General features: G+C 35.3%; 1 protein-coding gene across 1 annotated transcript in view; it reads right to left on the reverse strand.

Annotated features, from left to right (window-relative positions):
* LOC142347859 (uncharacterized) overlaps positions 1-18,558 on the reverse strand; it is a 70,908-nt gene that overhangs the window by 18,966 nt on the left and 33,384 nt on the right. The window contains exon 3 of the mRNA XM_075398996.1: positions 17,672-17,719. Within this exon, the coding sequence (XP_075255111.1) occupies positions 17,672-17,719 (48 nt within the window). The remainder of the gene's footprint in view (positions 1-17,671; positions 17,720-18,558) is intronic.

Raw genomic sequence — 18,558 nt, forward strand, 5'->3', positions numbered from 1 at the left:
AATTAAAATATCATTTTTCTCAGCAGTGTTCGACACATTTGGGATATTTTCACCCTCCACCAACCAAATGCGATCTATACTTATGAGCATTTGGGCAGCAATGGGAAACGAAGGGAAAAAAGAAGGGGTCAGCAAAGCACTCAAAACAGTTCATTGATTGGTGCTCTGAGTTGAGAGATAAAGACAATGTCAATAATCGGTCATTATTTCGAAAATGGTTGTTCAAAATTGAGACTTCACATCCTTAAAGATGCATCAGAAGAAGCAATTGGCATTGTGGTATATCTGCAAGATAAAATAACGCTAAGATTGCTAAAAATGACCCATGTAAAAGGAAAATGTCGTGTAGCACCCATCGGACACATGACAATTCCAAAGATAGAACTAAAGACCACAGTATACGGAGTTCTTCTCAGAAAGCAGATAGTCAGCGAACTCGATGTGAGAATTGACAAAATCTGTCGTTGGACCGACTGATCAACGTTCCTACAATAGTTACAAGCAGCGCACAAGAAACAAGCAGCGTAAAAGCTGGAAAACTCATCGATGCATCAATGGAGATACGTCAAATGTGTCGACAACACTGCAGACATAAGAACCCGAGGAAGATCTATTAAACGACTTTGGAGTTCGTGCAGTTAAACGAGTTGGGATGCCTACAAAAGGACAAAGACAAAGACAAGTGTCCAAAGCCATGGTGTCAAGAGAATGAAATTGAACCCGAGCAAGTTATTAGTACTGTAGCCACAGAAAATAAACTAGATCAACCATTTGACTGGAGACGATGCAATTCACTCAACCGAATTAGAAACTTCAGTGCGTATTGCAAGAGGTACACAACGAAGCTGAAGGAAACCCTTAAGGCAGACAAAGTTCATCAAGCCGAGCAAATACTGTTTCAATTTGTTCAAAACGAAAACCTCCCGAATGTTTCGAAGTCAATAGCAAACAGCAAAAAAATCTACAAGACACTGAACATCGCCAAACTCTCACCCTTCATAGAAGATCATGGAACAATTAGAGTGAAAGGTCGACTGAAGCATTCAATCTTTGATTGCAATGCGAAACACACAATTTTGTTAATAGCGAAACATCTAGTTGTACGAATTCTGTTCAACAATGGAAAAAATTCTCAACAATTGAGAAAACAGTGGTTGCAGTATAAGCAAGTTCTTTTATTACCGAGAGGCAACCTGATTGTTTTCAAAGAGTGGCTTACCTATAAAGCGTTAATTCATGAGAATTTGTAAGCACACTCAGATTCGTCGTTTAACAGAAATAAATTTCACAGCAGTGTTCAGTCGAAGACGAGTACCTTTGTAACAACCGCTGACGACTCAAGCAAACCTAAGAACCTCGAATGTACCTTTAAGGACGGACAACACCCTTTTTGGACTTGGAGTCGTGAAGATGTCCAGAAAGAGAATGAACATTGAGAGCTTGTCCAGAAGGTCGGACTGTCCAGAGGTAGAGTGAATTAGAGCTTGTCTAGAAGGTCCGACTGTGTTTCAATTGTTTGAGACCGGGTTACCTGTCGAAGGACTGCAAAATTAGGACATTTTTGCACCCAACTATGGAAATCAACACAACAGTCTTCTGCACAGCAACTACTCGTAGAAGCTGACAACAAGGAATGTGTCAGATACCACAATGGCAGTATCAGATAACATCGCTCCAGGAGGTCTCCCAGTGTTGCAAATCAAACTGACCAACATAGACTTAGACTATATGTCCTAGCAATCTGTGATTCACGATCCTCAATCTCAGGCTTTCAAATTCCTCAATTCACGATCCTCAATCTCAGTGGTGTCGATACTTCAGCTACAAGTTCGCAAAAGGTCCATATCAGTAGCAGGCATCCATGGCTCACAAGAGGTCAAGCGGCTGAAATAGTGCCGATGGCTGTTTCATCAATAAGAAGTCTCGACCACTGAAATAAATTGAATTTTATGTTCACGGGAAACTGAACGTGGGTGACCAATTTTGGAGATTCAAGAGTTCAAGTCAGGCCTACAATCTAAACGAGGTTCAAGTGCTTGTTATGACATCCAGGAAAAAAACAGTTACGACATCCATCAATGTTTCGAATTCAAGAAGTCAGACGACAAATCTGCACACGAGCAGTGAAATCAAAGAATGACAGGGCCTTAATATTTCCGCTACCATCGCTACATCTGCTACAGAAGTTGAGTTCTGTGGCGAGATGACAAATTGACGTTACCGAACAGCTTATACCCTGAAATGGGGCAACTCAAGTCCCAGAATGACGCCTAGAGAAAGATGAAGCGCTAGAAAAGCGCTACCAGGAAACCATTGACACAGATAACAACGCAGGATACGTTCGCAAAACTGACCAAATTGAACTGGATGAGACCAAAACAAAAGACAAGTGTATTTGCCAGATCATCCTGTCATTAAAGTGCAAAAAACTGAAAAGCCCAAAAGAGTTTGCAACGCAGCAGCAAAGTATCAAGGCGAAGCACCCACGAAAGCCTGCTGCAACGTCTAATCGTAATTATTTTTCCTTTCCGATAACAACAAATAGCTTAATCAGCAGACATAGAAGAAAGGTCTTTTTGAAACGCCGTCCCAAGCAACGACAGTCGATAACTATGATTTTTCTGGCGAGAAGATCCAGGGCAGAAGACAGAAATCTTCAAGTACACTCGACACGTTTTTACGTTGAAAAGCTCGCCGACTTGTGCAAATTACTCTTTGCACCAAGTGGCGAAGGATAATGCAGTCAAAGAAGAAAGCCTCGTCTAAACGCTTCAGGGAAATTTCTACGTGAACGAATTCCTTCAGTCAGACAGAACCCCTCAAGAAGCAACTGAAACTTGCGAAAGAAATCGAGAAATCAGCAAAATTGGTTTCAAATTGATGAAATGAATCAAAACTGACGATGAAGTCTGAAGACTGAGATCCCTGAGACAGACAGGATAAAAAAAGTAGTGGAATATTTCGAAGCTGAACAGCAATAATCTTCAAGCCCTGAACTCATGGAATTTGAAAACAGATGTTCTCAATGTCTGTCGTGGATTTGAGCAAAAATATCTAGCAAAAATTATTCAAAGAATTAAAATATCATTTTTCTCAGCAGTGTTCGACACATTTGGGATATTTTCACCCTCCACCAACCAAATGCGATCTATACTTATGAGCATTTGGGCCGCAATGGGAAACGAAGGGAAAAAAGAAGGGGTCAGCAAAGCACTCAAAACAGTTCATTGATTGGTGCTCTGAGTTGAGAGATAAAGACAATGTAAATAATCGGTCATTATTTCGAAAATGATTGTTCAAAATTGAGACTTCACATCCTTAAAGATGCATCAGAAGAAGCAATTGGCATTGTGGTATATCTGCAAGATAAAGTAACGCTAAGATTGCTAAAAATGACCCATGTAAAAGGAAAATGTCGTGTAGCACCCATCGGACACATGACAATTCCAAAGATAGAACTAAAGACCACAGTATACGGAGTTCTTCTCAGAAAGCAGATAGTCAGCGAACTCGATGTGAGAATTGACAAAATCTGTCGTTGGACCGACTGATCAACGTTCCTACAATAGTTACAAGCAGCGCACAAGAAACAAGCAGCGTAAAAGCTGGAAAACTCATCGATGCATCAATGGAGATACGACAAATGTGTCGACAACCCTGCAGACATAAGAACCCGAGGGAGATCTATTAAATGACTTCGGAGTTCGTGCAGTTAAACGAGTTGGGATGCCTACAAAAGGACAAAGACAAAGACAAGTGTCCAAAGCCATGGTGTCAAGAGAATGAAATTGAACCCGAGCAAGTTATTAGTACTGTAGCCACAGAAAATAAACTAGATCAACCATTTGACTGGAGACGATGCAGTTCACTCAACCGAATTAGAAACTTCAATGCGTATTGCATGAGATACACAACGAAGCTGAATGAAACCCTTAAGGCAGACAAAGTTCATCAAGCCGAGCAAATACTGTTTCAATTTGTTCAAAACGAAACCCTCCCGAATGTTTCGAAGTCAATAGCAAACAGCAAAGAAATCTACAAGACACTGAACATCACCAAACTCTCACCCTTCATAGAAGATCATGGAACAATTAGAGTGAAAGGTCGACTGAAGCATTCAATCTTTGATTGCAATGCGAAACACACAATTTTGTTAATAGCAAAACATCTAGTTGTACGAATTCTGTTGGAGAAAGCACCCCGACACAACCTACATGAAGGCACAGCGTATGTGAGACACTTTCTTCAACAAACATTTTGGATTTTTGGACTGCGAACCGCATGGAGAAAAATCAAGTTGAGGTTTATCAAATGCAGACACAGGAACGCCAATCCAATCCACCGACCGATGGCAGAACTAACCCGAGAACGACTTGATAAATATGTGTTCCTATTTACCCATACCGGTGTTGATTACTTCGGACCTGTCGAAGTGAAGTTCTTTGACGTACCTCGAAAAGATGGTGCTGCCTCTTCACTTGTCTAACAACGAGAGCAATGCACATCGAAGTCGTACAGTCAACGGACACCGAGTAATGTCTAGCTGCAGTGACAAGATTCAATGCAAGACGTGGCTACCCAAGTACCATCATCAGCGGCAAGGGAATAAAACTTTGTGGGGGCAGCCAACGAGCTGAAAGCATTCATGAACGAGTAGGATAAAGCTAATTCAATCCACCTGGAGCCCCACACCTTGGTGGAATCTGGGGAAGACTGGTTCAAAGATGCAACAAAATCATGATTGCTATCTTGAACAACCGAAGCCTTACCGACAAGGTACTGAGCACAACAATGTGTCTTGTAGAGCAGACTCTCATCGCAAGACCCCTGACAGCAGTAAGTGACATAGATTTGACAGCACTCACAGCTAATGATTCATTGCAAACAATCAGTGCTATAGTGACAGAAACAAAGGCTAAGCAACCATTTGACTGGAACCTATTCAAAACATCAAAAGAATCAGAAACTTTAAAGCCTACTTCATGAGGTTCAAGTCAATGCAGAAGGAGACAAAATTTGACAAAATTTGAGTGAATGATCAAATGAAGAATTCCAATCTTGATTATAATGCCAAACACTGAATTTTGTCAACGGCGAAGCATCCAGTTGTACAATTTCAGGAGAGTGCACATCGCGATAACTTACATGAGGGCACAGAAGATGTGAGAAACAATCGTCAACAAGAGTTCTCGGTTGTTTGATGGCGGATATCATTAAGAAATACTATGTCGAGATGTATCAAATGCAGACACAAGAAGGCCAACCCAATCCACCCATCGACGGCGGACCTAGCTGCAGTGATAAGATTCAATGCAAGTTATGGCAACCCAAGTACCATCATCAGAGACAACGGAACAAGTTTCGTTGGAGCAGCCAACGAGCTGAAAGCTTTCATGGACGAGTGGGACAAAGCTAAGATTGAAAGTGACTGAGAACAGAAAAATAACGTTTGGAAGTTCAAACCTCCCGGAGCCCCAAGATTTGGGGGAGTCTGGGAGAGATTTGTTCAAAGTGGCAACAAAATCATGATGGAAATCTTGGACATTCTAAGTCTCAGAGGAGAGGTACTTAGGACAACAATGTGTCTTATGGAACAAATTGTCAATGCAAGACCACTGACAGCAGTAAGTGAGAAAGATTTGACACCATCCAAAACTGATGATTCCTTGCTAGGGCAAGAAAACGCGAGTACCACCTTCATGCCACCCAGCTATTATTATTACCATGGTTTGAAAAAATGATCCATTATGGCTCAAGCATATGCAGATAAGATCTGGAAAAGTTGGACTCGTGGATATCTTCCTAAAGAAATCAGAGATTGAAGTGGGCAAAAGAAGATGTGCGAATACTGAAAGAAAGAAAACTTGTTTGGATGGCAGTTGATTCAGTGAGAAGATGTGATTACAAAACGGATTGGGTTATACAAGTGTTCAAAGGCGACGATAGCGGCGTAGGATCAGCGAGATTCACAATGCCACATGGTGAATTCAACAGGCCGGTAGTGAATTGGCGCCAGTACTCTACGGTGGTGCCATCAGACTGCAAGAAATAGCTTTTGAAACTGAAGTGTCCTAGAATTTGTCAAAATTCAAAAATGACCAAAACAAATTGGTTCCCAAAATTTGAACACCACCTTGCTATTTTGGGAAGGGAAAACCTGAGATACCCGAGGTTATGCCAAATGCTTAGGGTAACCTCTAGACTTTTAATGGACCCGACGAACATTACCGCATCAAACCCAGATGTGTGGCCATTAGCACTTATATGGAGCAAAAATGCATTTCATGATATTTTATTGTCAAATTTTCTGAATTGTTAGTTTCTTGATCCATTTGGTGTTTATTTATGATCGAATGTCATACCTTTGAGGAAATAATAATGACGTGCCTATCAGCCTTGCTTATGTCAACAAAAGCAAATAATGCAGTAATTTGACATTTACTATTGATTTAATGTTGATCCAAATCATTTACTTGATTAACCAATCAGAAACGAGAGGAATTGATGTTATAAATGATATTTATCTGATTATCTACTCTAACCAAGTTTTTTGAATAGTGAAACCATTTTGTATTTTGAACCATAAGAATCTGTTACCGAGAGCAGTTGGCTCTAAGAAAAGACTAAAATTTGATTCTTCATTAACTTCAGTCTTTTATTCTAAGTTTGGTAGATTTAATATCCTTCGAATTGAAGCTAGTTGAGCTTTCTTATAAGAATTTAGCAACAATAATAGTATTTCCATGGCGCAATCATCAACTTCAGCACGAGATCGAACATAGATTATCACTGAGGATTTTCTTAACTTCAATCAACAAACTAAAGTTACAGTCCCTCGAATTTTCTACAAACCAATTATTCCCACAAGATCATTAGACAATGGGATGTACTGAAAAATCAGGCAGTGATGTTTCGGTTCTTCTGAGATTTTTGAGCAGCCGCAACACTGTATGTCTGCTTTTGTCCATACATATGACAACCGTATGTGCTGTTACTCAACAAAATTATAGTTTCAGCAACAACATCGGATTGAGAGTACTCAAATTCGGCTCTCCTATAATTTATAGTAATTTGTTTTGAAAAGCTGCTTTGTTCATGTTGTCCCTAGGATAACCTAGGCTAACGTTGAGGTTTGCAAAACAAGAGTAAAATTTAAAAATTTACACTTCAAGTGCTCGGGAGCTTCCAGATCGCGTTGTTTGTATCCAAACTTTTTTGTCATCTCTTTTCTGGCTTGCGTGTACGTTTTCATTAGAAACAATTTGAGGAAGATCTTTCTCTCGTACTGTCTGACAATTGCTTTTTCTTTAACATCTTCCCAATTTTTACAAAACAAGAGTGTTTTCCTTGCTTTATGGTTAACCTCTTCTCAATTCGTCATGCTCTCTCTTTCTAAATACTCTCTGTTTTTCAAATTTCGAGCGACTTGCTTTAGATTTCTGACAATTAGCGAATAGAAAGCAACCCCTCATGGCTTCAAACTCTGCATTGCAAATTCCGAAAAAAAACAATTACGCTAAAACAGCCAAAATGTTTAAGGCAAAAGTTTTCTGGCAGTATAGTAGCTGTTAATATTAACTTCAAAATGCTTTGATAGAACATACAATAATTTTTTTCAATTCTTCAATTGTTTCACGACAATCAAGCTCTGACAATTTGAAGTTGAATACTCAATGACTGCCATTTCCACTATCAGTATCATCACAGAAGCGTTGACAAGCACTAAGTTCCTGTTGAAATTAATCGTTGTTTTTTCAAGTTTATCTATTTCTAGAACCTTATTCAGCTTTACTCTCAATTCAGGTCAGCTTCTCATCAAACCATTCACAGAGGACTAAGTTTTGCGTCCCTAGTAGTGTTACAGTTAGAATATTGGTAATCCATGTCCCCAATTCTTGCTTATAGAGAATTGTGCATAATTTTGGGACAAAATTAACTTTATTGTAACAAGAGTTTTTGTGTCAAACTATGTGTTCCTTAAAAACAATCTATCAGCAATTTTATCATTTAAATTTGAGTTCTCTATCAAGAGCAGGCATTGTAACGTTTAGCTCAACAACAGTTAAAGTCCGTTGAAATGCTGAGCAAAATATTTCGACTATAACAAAGAGAGAAAGAAACCAGTTACTTTTATTTGAAAAAGTACGCAGCTATGACTCATCCTTCCACATATGGAAAGGAAGCCGTTACCATTTTAAAAAACTTGTTATCATAATAAAACTTTCTAAAACGTAATGAAAGAAGCAAACAGATTCTAGCGTTTACTTTAAAACATATCATTTAAACGTTAACTTCAATTGGGATTTCGTTTGATGGCGTAAATTCAAAAATCTTACGAATAGTTTCAATTAAATTCTCATAAAAATCCTAATTGCGTCTAAAAATAGTCCCAAAAAATACTCACAACATAAGAAAAAACTTTAACAACTTATGCCAACTGCGCAGTTGCTTATTTGTTTAACCACTCCTGATATTATTCGGTTCTTGCAAAAAAGTTTTTCGTTAATAAAGAATTTAACGAGCCGCTGGGTCTGCTTTTACATAAAAGATAAGGACAATTATAAATAAAAAAGTAACCAGTAATCAGTAATATCCGAGGAAGATATATTCACTGTGAGTAATGTGTATATTGGTACCTCCGCACCATAGAGCCGCGATACGGTACCAATATACACATTACTCTAATTCCGCGATACGGTACCAATATACGCATTACTCTATGGTGGGGAGGTACCAATATACACATTACTACTGTGCAGTAAACAATTTTGACTTGGATTGTCCCATCCAATCAAAATTCGGCAATAGCAAAAATTTCGGAGAGTTCAAGATTTCACACTATTCGAGTGGTTCTTTAACACTAACCTTTTTTACATAAATTGATTATTGCATAAACTTTGGTTCAAACGCAAAAACAATAGTTCAAAGATCGTTTACTAATTTTTTGAAAAAAAAACAATTAAAGGAGAAAAAAGAAAGGAATTGCCGATGCATAAAACAATGAGGACGCTGATTTTGATTCCTAATTTTTAAAAAATGTTCGGTCATTTATTTTGAAAAAGTGGAAAATCTGATTTAGTAAAAAACTTGAAAACAAAACCATTTCTACTGATAAACTTGAAATTGATTTTATCATACGAAAAACATTCTTTCGTGTTTTACAATGATGTGTCTCAGCTACATACTATCAATTACATTTTTACTTCATATTCAATACTAACAACTATTTTTAGTTTATATTCGATTCAGCTCAGTTTTTTGAAGCAGTACCGAAACCTGGCTCAAGCCAACTCTATCGCAATTCACGATTCTATAGGAGTCAAATCACTTCTCTAGAGCGCGTTTTTTTTCCAATATTATACAAAGCCAAATGCAGGGGGGGGGGGAAAACTTCGCAATTCCTAACCAAAATAATGAAATGTTTAAATCGAAATTTGGAGATATTTCCGAGACTGATTTAAAACTTCTAGGAACAGAACAAAATTCATAAGAGCTTGGCATCTTTGTTAAAAGGTGTCAATTCGCTCCCACTCAACTATCCATATTTACCAAACAAATATTCTGTTCGCGCGCTAAACTTATTACCAAAAATTTGATAGGGGACTTTTTGAACATTAGGGCTTTAGTTTTGAAATCAGAACGTCATTTTTTTACAAGTTTCTCCCTTCTTTGAATACGATATAATTCTGATTTTACCTGATTTAGTTGATGACGTCTCAAAGTTAACTTAACCTCCGTTTTTCATCAACTTGCTGAATTTCACTCTAATTTGCTCTTATTTGTTGCTTTCACTATTTCCTTACTTTACAAAATATTTATGCTTTAGTTTAGATTGAAGAATTCGTCTGTAATTTTCTGCGTTTTTTTGTTTTTGCTAATACAACTACTTGCAATGCAACAAAGTATATGCCTACTCTTTTTTTCTATCGTGCTTAAGTTTTTTTCAGCTCTTTTCAAATTTTCTCTCCTTTGGTAATTTTTCACACTATTTTTTCTCAATCATTTTCATCTTATCAATTTGAATCAGTTCGACATTTATTACCAGTGGTAGGTTCCAATTACGCAAACTCAAATCGGAACCCATGCGAAGGGTGAACAATGTAGCTGTCATCAGCTGTCATTAATGTCCTTCCTTTGCAAACATAGAGTATTCTTCCAATTATGATAGTGACAGCATTCATTACAACTCTTTTTTGGCACGGATACGAACTTCAGACACTTTTTACTCTATTCCATTTTTAAATATTTTTTAGAGTTCAGAGGAGGAATCAGAGAATTGACTCCAAAATCTGGCAAAGACTGATGTGAGCGAGCCGTGTATTGACGCTAGCACCTTATCTGAAAACGATCAGCTGAAAATTTATCCATCGCAGTGTTATGACTCTACTAATATCGTATACTCCAACAAGGACAATCCCCAACGCAGACGATTGAACACCTCACTATCTAACTTTATGGAGTGATGAAAAAGCTACTTCCAGTAGTGTTGAAACTGCAGTGAAATTGCAACTTTCTGGGTTAACAGGAAAAGCTATTCAACATTTGCCAGACTATGTTATTAGTATTCGATTTAAGTATATTTTCCTATTTATAAAATTCTTTGTAAAGACTCAGCTCAAATAATTTTCTTGTGTGATTATTAGGTTTTCATTTTATATTTACGCCTTTTAAAAATAGTTTTAAAAACGCTGGTTAAAACAAAACATGTGTTAAACATTTGTTTTTTAATGATTCAAAATCTTGATATATAATTTTTCTAAAACAAGTCATTGATGAAAGAATTTTAACGGTTTGACAAACAACTTGGTACAAATTTTGACATTTAACAAGAAGAACAGTATCAGAACTCGATAGTTAGGAACATTAGCTGATCTATGTATTGATAAACAAGAAGAAAACTGTACAGAAAACTGACTTTAAAGTTAAAAAAGAAAAAAAATTCGACATAGAAAGTGTTTAAGCACAAGCACACATTTTCATCTAAAAACTCATTTTTTTTCATTTTTGAACAGAATACAAACAACTTAAATTGGCAACCTATATTGGGAAAAACGTGTGTTTCTTTTATACGGAGTGATTTTTTTTATTTTATTTTTTTTTTAAAAATGTTTTCTTTTAAAAATGGAACTTCAAAAAATTGTTTTTGAGAAAATAGGTTTTTAGCAAATTATCTACTATAAAATTTGACATGTAAGTAAGCAAGTGGTGTCAAAGTAAACGTTTGAGAAAAAAGTTGTAAAAATAGGGGATTTTAGAAGCTTTTTATTTAAAAAAAAAAACAAAATTCTCGGTAACTAATGAAAAGTGACGCAATTAAAAAAGTGTAGCGGAATCTAACTTGAAAAATTAAACGGAGTGTCGTCAATTAAGCCAGGTCCATCTAACAAATATTCAATAAATTTTATTATTTAACTCTATTTAAAGCTGTTGTCCGACTTATCTTTGTCAAAAAAAAATAGCCTATCTCATTCCTTTGTTCGAACCGTGGTAGATTTCTCTGGATCTGCTTTCTATTCAATCTCTTCTCTGACCCACTGTCTAACTTGTCAACAAGATTGTTGTTATAATTGTGTTATACTGTTTTTTCTACAGAACAAGGTAAAGGCAAGTCCAGAACACAGATTTGATGTGTCTAACAAATAATGAGCAATCAACAGTATGAAATAAAGACTTTGGGGTTTTAAAGTAAATCCTTAAAAAACCTAAAATTAGAACAGTTTTTAGGGGTCAAAAACTAATTTGTGGCGGAGCAAAGTATTCATTTGTAAGAGTATTGTGCCTGCAATCTTTGACATATTCTGTAAAAATCCGTCAAAATTTTCCACATAGTTTCTTTCGTTCTCTGAACTATTTAAAAAGAAATAACGTATAATTCATATAGACAGGCCAAGTAAAAAATTAGCTAGTTTAGCTTCAATTATATAAGAGTTCAATATGAGTAAAGACCCAATTTAAATAACAGCTGGTTAAAAACAAGTTATGCGCTAAATATCTGTTTTTTAATGATTCAAAATTTTGTTATATAATTTTTCTGAAACAAGTCATCCAGATTTTGAAATAAAAATTTGAACGGTTTGACAAACAACCTGGTAAAATTTTGAAATTTAACAAGAAGAGCAATATGAGAACCCGATAGTTAAGAACATTAACTGATCTGTCTATTGATAAACAAGCGGAAAACTGTACAGAAAATTGACTTTAAAATTAATAAAGAAAAAAATTTCGACATACAAAGTGTTTAAGCTCAAGCAAACATTTTCATTTCATAAACTCAAAATGTTTTCATTTTGGTGCAGAATAAAAACAATTTAAAATGGGAAAATTGGGAAAAAACTGTGTTCCTTTTATCTGGTTTGATTTTATTTTATTTTAATTTAAATAAACGTTTTCTTGTAAAACTGGAACTTCAAAAACTATTTGTGAGAAAAAAAAGTTTGTAGCTAAACTATTTACAAAGAAATTTGACTTGTAAATAAGTAAATGGTGTCAAAGTGGGCGTAAGAAAAAAGATAGTAAATAAAAATGGATTTTAGAAGCTTTCTATTTTTTAATAAAACAATATTGCCGGTAAATTTTGAAAAGAAATTGCGCAATTACAAAAAGTAATCTGCAATTACAATAATGTAGTAGAATCTAACTTCAAAAAACAACAGAGGGTCGTCAATTAAGCCAGGTCCATCTAACAAATATTCAATGGTTTTTAATATTTAACTCTATTTAAAGCTGTTGTCCGACTTATCTATGTCAAAAAAATAGCCTATCTCATTCCTTTGTTCGAACCGTGGTAGATTTCTCTGGATCTTCTTTCTATTCAATCTCTTCTCTGGCCCACTGCCTAACTTGTCAACAAGATTGTTGTCATAATTGTGTTATACTGTTTTTTTTCACAGAACAGGGTAAAGACAAGTCCAGAACACAGATTTGATGTGTCTAAAAACTAATGCGTATAAGCAATCAACTGTATGAAAAAAAGATTTTGGATTTTCTAAAGTAGTTCCTTGAAGAAAAATGTAACATTGGAACAACTTTTAGGGAGCAGAAACTAATATGTGACGCAGCAAAGTATTCATTTGTGAGAATATTTTGTCTGTAATCTTTGACAAATAAAAAAATTTAACTCAATTTTCCAAAAAAAATATTTTGTAAAAGTCTGTCAAACAAATAAAAAAAATTATCGGTTACTATTGAAAAGTGACGCAATTAAAAAAGCGTAGCGGCATTTAACTTCAAAATACAACAGAGTGTCGTCGATTAAGCCAGGTCCATCTAACAAATATTCAATAGTTTTTATTTTTCAACTCTATTTAAAGCTGTTGTCCGACTTATCTAGGTCAAAAAAATAGCCTATCTCATTCCTTTGTTCGAACCGTGGTAGATTTCTCTGGATCTTCTTTCTATTCAATCTCTTCTCTGGCCCACTGCCTAACTTGTCAACAAGATTGTTGTCATAATTGTGTTATACTGTTTTTTTTTCACAGAACAGTGTAAAGACAAGCCCAGAACACAGATTTGATGTGTCTAAAAACTAATGCGTATAAGCAATCAACTGTATGAAAAAAAGATTTTGGATTTTCTAAAGTAGTTCCTTGAAGAAAAATGTAACATTGGAACAACTTTTAGGGAGCAGAAACTAATATGTGACGCAGCAAAGTATTCATTTGTGAGAATATTTTGTCTGTAATCTTTGACATATATAAAATTTTAACTCAATTGTCCAAAAAAATATTCTGTAAAAGTCCGTCAAAGTTTTCCACAGTTGCTTTCGTTCTCTGAACTATTTGAAAAGAAGTAACCTAACATTTAATTAGCCAGGCCAAGTAACAAAATGATCTAATTTAGCTTCAATTAATCAGAGTTCAATATGAGCAAAGACCCAATTCAAATAACAGCGGGTTGAAAAATTATGTGCTATTTTTTGTTTTCAATGATTCAGATGGCTTCCTTGAGCATTTCTGTTTACAAATTTTTTAGGAAAAAAAACAGAATGAGGTGTTTTTTTTCATCAGGGAAATTTCAGAAAACTTTTTTACCCTAAGAATAGTTCTGCGTTGAAGACGGGAATTAGTTCTAAGTCGCCTCGTGGCTTGCAGATTTTACGTAAATGTCTCTCGCCAAAGATTTCCCTTTTACTCTAGCGGGTCATTAATCTTTACAGATTCTCAAAGAAAGTTGCGAACAAAATCAATCAATTTTTCTACAGATTTGATTCTCATCGAAAACAGTTTGGAAAATTTACTGTGTTCCAGAATTTGGAGTTTGACAAAGTTACTCTTAACCAGCTTCTCACATCTTAAAAGGACAAATCTGGAACACTTGAAAGTTATCAGGAATTGAGAAGTTGATATCACAAACTCAAAAAAAATGTCCCTTCACGATCAATCTGTTGAATGGAGAACGGATAAGACAACAGAACTCAGCTCAATTTAAAAATATCGCTACTCTGAAAGATGTGCTGCGTCAATGTCGCAAAAAAGAAAGAGAATATCATTAGAAAATATAAGATTTTACGTTGTTTTCATAAAAAACAATCGAGAGAACCCAAAGACAGTTCATTTTCAAATTCAAAAAAGAAAGTCAATTATCTCAGCTATGTAGGAAAGATATCGAAGAGCTGATTCAAAATTTGAAAGATCTTTCCATATACTTAGCGTTGTACAATCAACAGTAACTCTCTTCAACTTTCAAAGTTCTTTTTCTGAGGAAAAATGAGCGCATTTTATGTCTTAGAAACGTAATCTGACGTGGAAGAGACAAAGCAAAAGTTGTCATATCGAACTACATCACGATCTTTGAAATGAGCATGAACGGAAGTTCCAGATTTTTGATTTTAGGAGGATTGTTCAAATTGAAGTCCAAAAAATTTATAACATTCTGTTCTGACAAAAAAATCTCTATTTCTCAACAAGACTAGAAACGGTTTCTTTTGAGTTTTCAATCACAAATTGATTATAAAACGGGGAAAAAAACTTGAAAATCATTTGATCATTTATCAAATCTTCCTTCTATAACAAATTCAATAAATTACTTTAGATGTTCAAGACAAAACGAGGCAGACTTTGTCGCTCGGGTAAACGTTTCCATTTGTTAAGGAAACATAATTTCAATGTGCCCTCCGAGATCAAAGATTTTTGTCTAAAACAAAACGAAAAAAGGTAAAATCATATAAGTTTGCAGACAATGCGGACAGTTTTAGATTTTTAAAACCGCTTAGTTAATTCCCAACAATTTTATTACTTTCTAATGTAGTAACTCTTCTTGATGACACAATAAAACTTTACACTGCGAGGAGAAGAAAACTTATGCTTCAAAACTTGGATTTTTAACTCAAATTTTTGACAAAGTTTAGTAATTTTAAAGTCTTCACGTTTTCTATTGTAATGTGTCTTAATGTACTCTATTTCCATAAATTCTATTTCATAAATTCGTTGTTTAGTTAAATTGCGTCAGAAACCGAGTGAGTTGAGAAAGTTAGTCCAAGGCTTAAGCAGTTATTCTTTAACTCAATTCACTTACATTTTACAGTTTTTACATTTTCAATTAAATTTTATTCCCCTTATAATCTTTTTTTCATTACCAATTCTTGTGACGAGACAGTGTTTCGGATCTTCTTTTGGATCGCCGTTTTTGAGAACTCACGCATTTTTTAACCTATATGACTTTAATTTCATTTGAAAAACTTTTTTCTTCATTTTATTGATTAAGTTTAAATGAAAGCAAATTTAGATAAGAGGTTCATTTTTGCTAATTTTGTCCTTGATGATGATTGTCGAGAAGGATAATTGTACAAATGTTCCGGACTGACTTTTAATACATCACGAGTTGTTCTTCAAGCTGAGTTGTTTGTCATACACTCTTACAAAATCGGCACTTTGTTTAGTTAGAATTAGAGTTGCACCAACGTGCGAAGAAACAACAGTCTGAATTGCAATCGTTTGAAGTGCAGTTTGCATTGGTTTTTACTTTCACCTAAATTAGAATGCTATTTCAACAATGGAAGAACATTTTTTAAGGGGATCTTGGAAATCTCTTTTCTACGCAATGAGTAGGTGACAGTTGTAAGTTTTCCAATCCGAGTTTGATACGATTTACTACTATCAACATTATCAATCTCTTCGTGAATTAATGTCCAGAAAAATTGAAAACATCTAACTTATTCAAGTAGTGGTCTCTGGAGTTATTCAAAACTTGCTGAATAGCGAAACAGCTTCTCTGTTATTTGACAACTCTAGTGAGAAGATTTCTAGATCTGAAAATTTGGTTAAAGTTACGACGACTGGAAAGCATAAAGTACACTGCACAACCTATTCCTAAAGCAATTTGTTCTATCAGAGTAGATTAGGAAGATATTTAGAGCTGCCAAGTACTCAAGTTGTTCGCTTCAGATCTCCTAGAAATGTGCTGAAAATAAACACCCTTAATCAACAGTTGGGGCTAGGATCACAATTGAAATGCATACAAAAAGCAGTTTCAATTTCTTAATACCATTTAACTGTTATTTGGCTCCTAACACAATCAACTATTTCCTACGTTGTACAAATACCAGATCAATTTCTTAAATATTCCTCTTCTTCATTTTTCCTTGAGTGTTGAGTGATGAGCAACCAACTTCACTCAATGTGAAAAATTTCAATATTGAAAAGCATGACAAAATAAAGTATTGAGACGAAACTCATCCATCTCGTTCTGAAATGAACTCGAATGAATAAAGGAGACCAATTATAATTTCAAAAAAGCAACAAAATATTATTATATTATTTTTGCCTCAACTTTGTCTATCACTAGTTGTTTGTATTGAAATGAAACGGTTTGTTTTGATTAATCAAGTACTCTAGGACTAAAAACCTAAAATGGAAGTTAAAAAGTCGGAAAAAGTTGAGGAAAAGTGGTTTCCGTCCATTTAGAATTGGGCGCATCAAGAATATAATTGATTGATGATGATATAGATGATAAATTGCGGAGATACAATTCATGCAGTTGCTTCCTTGATAACGGTCTATTTTACAGAATAATTGACGCTACTGGGCTCAATTATCAAAGAGTACTAAAGAAAGATGCGAAAAGCAAAAACATAAGGAGCCGGATAGCTTTCATAATCTGAAGAATTCAAGATAAATAGATTGTATGGGAAGAAAGAGAAGATTTTGGATGAGCCTAAAACCGACAAAAAGCAAGTGCATTACCAAGAAAAAAAAGTTGCTAACAATCCATACGGTAAATATTTTAAGGCAGATTACCGCAATTCCACGCGAAATTTTAAAAATTACCCAAATTTGCTAAGCAAAGCAATGACTTGATCTGGCCTTTAAAGATTAGGTATAGGGTTCATCGTTTGAAAGCAATTATAAACTTTAGTTTAAAGTCTTGTTTTAAACAATCTGGAGTACAATTCGTGCTCAAAAACAATGAAATGAGTGTAAACTTCTACTTGTTGAAGAGCCGCATTTGTTAAGTGGTTCTATCATTTAAAATTATGAATCTGTTCTGTTTTGCCCCCCCCCCCCACACACACACATACACACAGCTTGGTGGGATTATACTTTTACGCTGCGGAAAACAGAATAGATTCAAAATCGTATTCCTTATGCTCTATGCCATACGCCAAGTTTTGAGATCAAACTATTGGAGTGAGATTTTGACAAAGTATTTTGAGGAAGAGAAAAAGATAGCTTGCCTGGTAAATAAAGAGCCACTTGAGGTGTTGTCTCAGAGTTGCCTCTCCCTTCACAAAGATGCAAAATATATTCTGATCCAAGCATTTTTCGCCCGAAATATTATGCCTTGTTTTAATTTCAAATGATCCTTTTTTCAAACTCCGTAAATTGCAGAATGACAAAAGGACTTCTTAGTTTGAGGTGAGGGTTAATGATCAGACAATTAAAAACGCACAGGGGGTGGGGAGGGGGGTAAAGTGCGTTTTTGACTGCATGGACGAGCGTCATATTAAAGTCTGCCGACATGAACGATCTTCCTAGTCAAAGTCAGTCTAAAGTGTGATCATTAACGAGCTAAATTCTGATCATTAACGACCTGAATTGTGATCATTAACGAACTAAAGTATGATCATTAGCGGGATAAATTGTGATAATTTACGAGCTAACGAGCTTAATTCTGATCATTTACGAGCTGAAGGCTGATCATTAACGAGATTATTTCGTTTGAGCGCAGCTTTTAGGATTGTGATAGAACATTATATCGCCAAATTATCTAGAGTTGATTGAAAAAAAAACAATTTTTCAGATGCTCCTGTACTTTCGACTACTAATACTAATTCTCTTGCTGTTGCTGCTGCTGCTTGCGAGCTTAATTCTAACGAGCTTAATTCTTATCATTAACGAGCTAAATTCTGATCATTAACAAGTTGAATTGTGATCATTCACGAGCTAAAGTTTGATCATTAGCGGGCTAAATTGTGGTCATTAACGAGCTAAAGAGCTTAATTCTGATCATTAACGAGCTAAAGGCTGATCATTAACGAGATTATTTCTTTTGAGCGCAGCTTTTAGAATTGTGATAGAACATAATGTCGCAAAATTATCTCGAGTTGGTTGAGAAAACAAT

The sequence above is a fragment of the Convolutriloba macropyga genome, chromosome 10 (assembly GCF_964194025.1).
Source record: "Convolutriloba macropyga chromosome 10, txConMacr16.3, whole genome shotgun sequence".
NCBI lineage: Eukaryota > Metazoa > Xenacoelomorpha > Acoela > Convolutidae > Convolutriloba > Convolutriloba macropyga.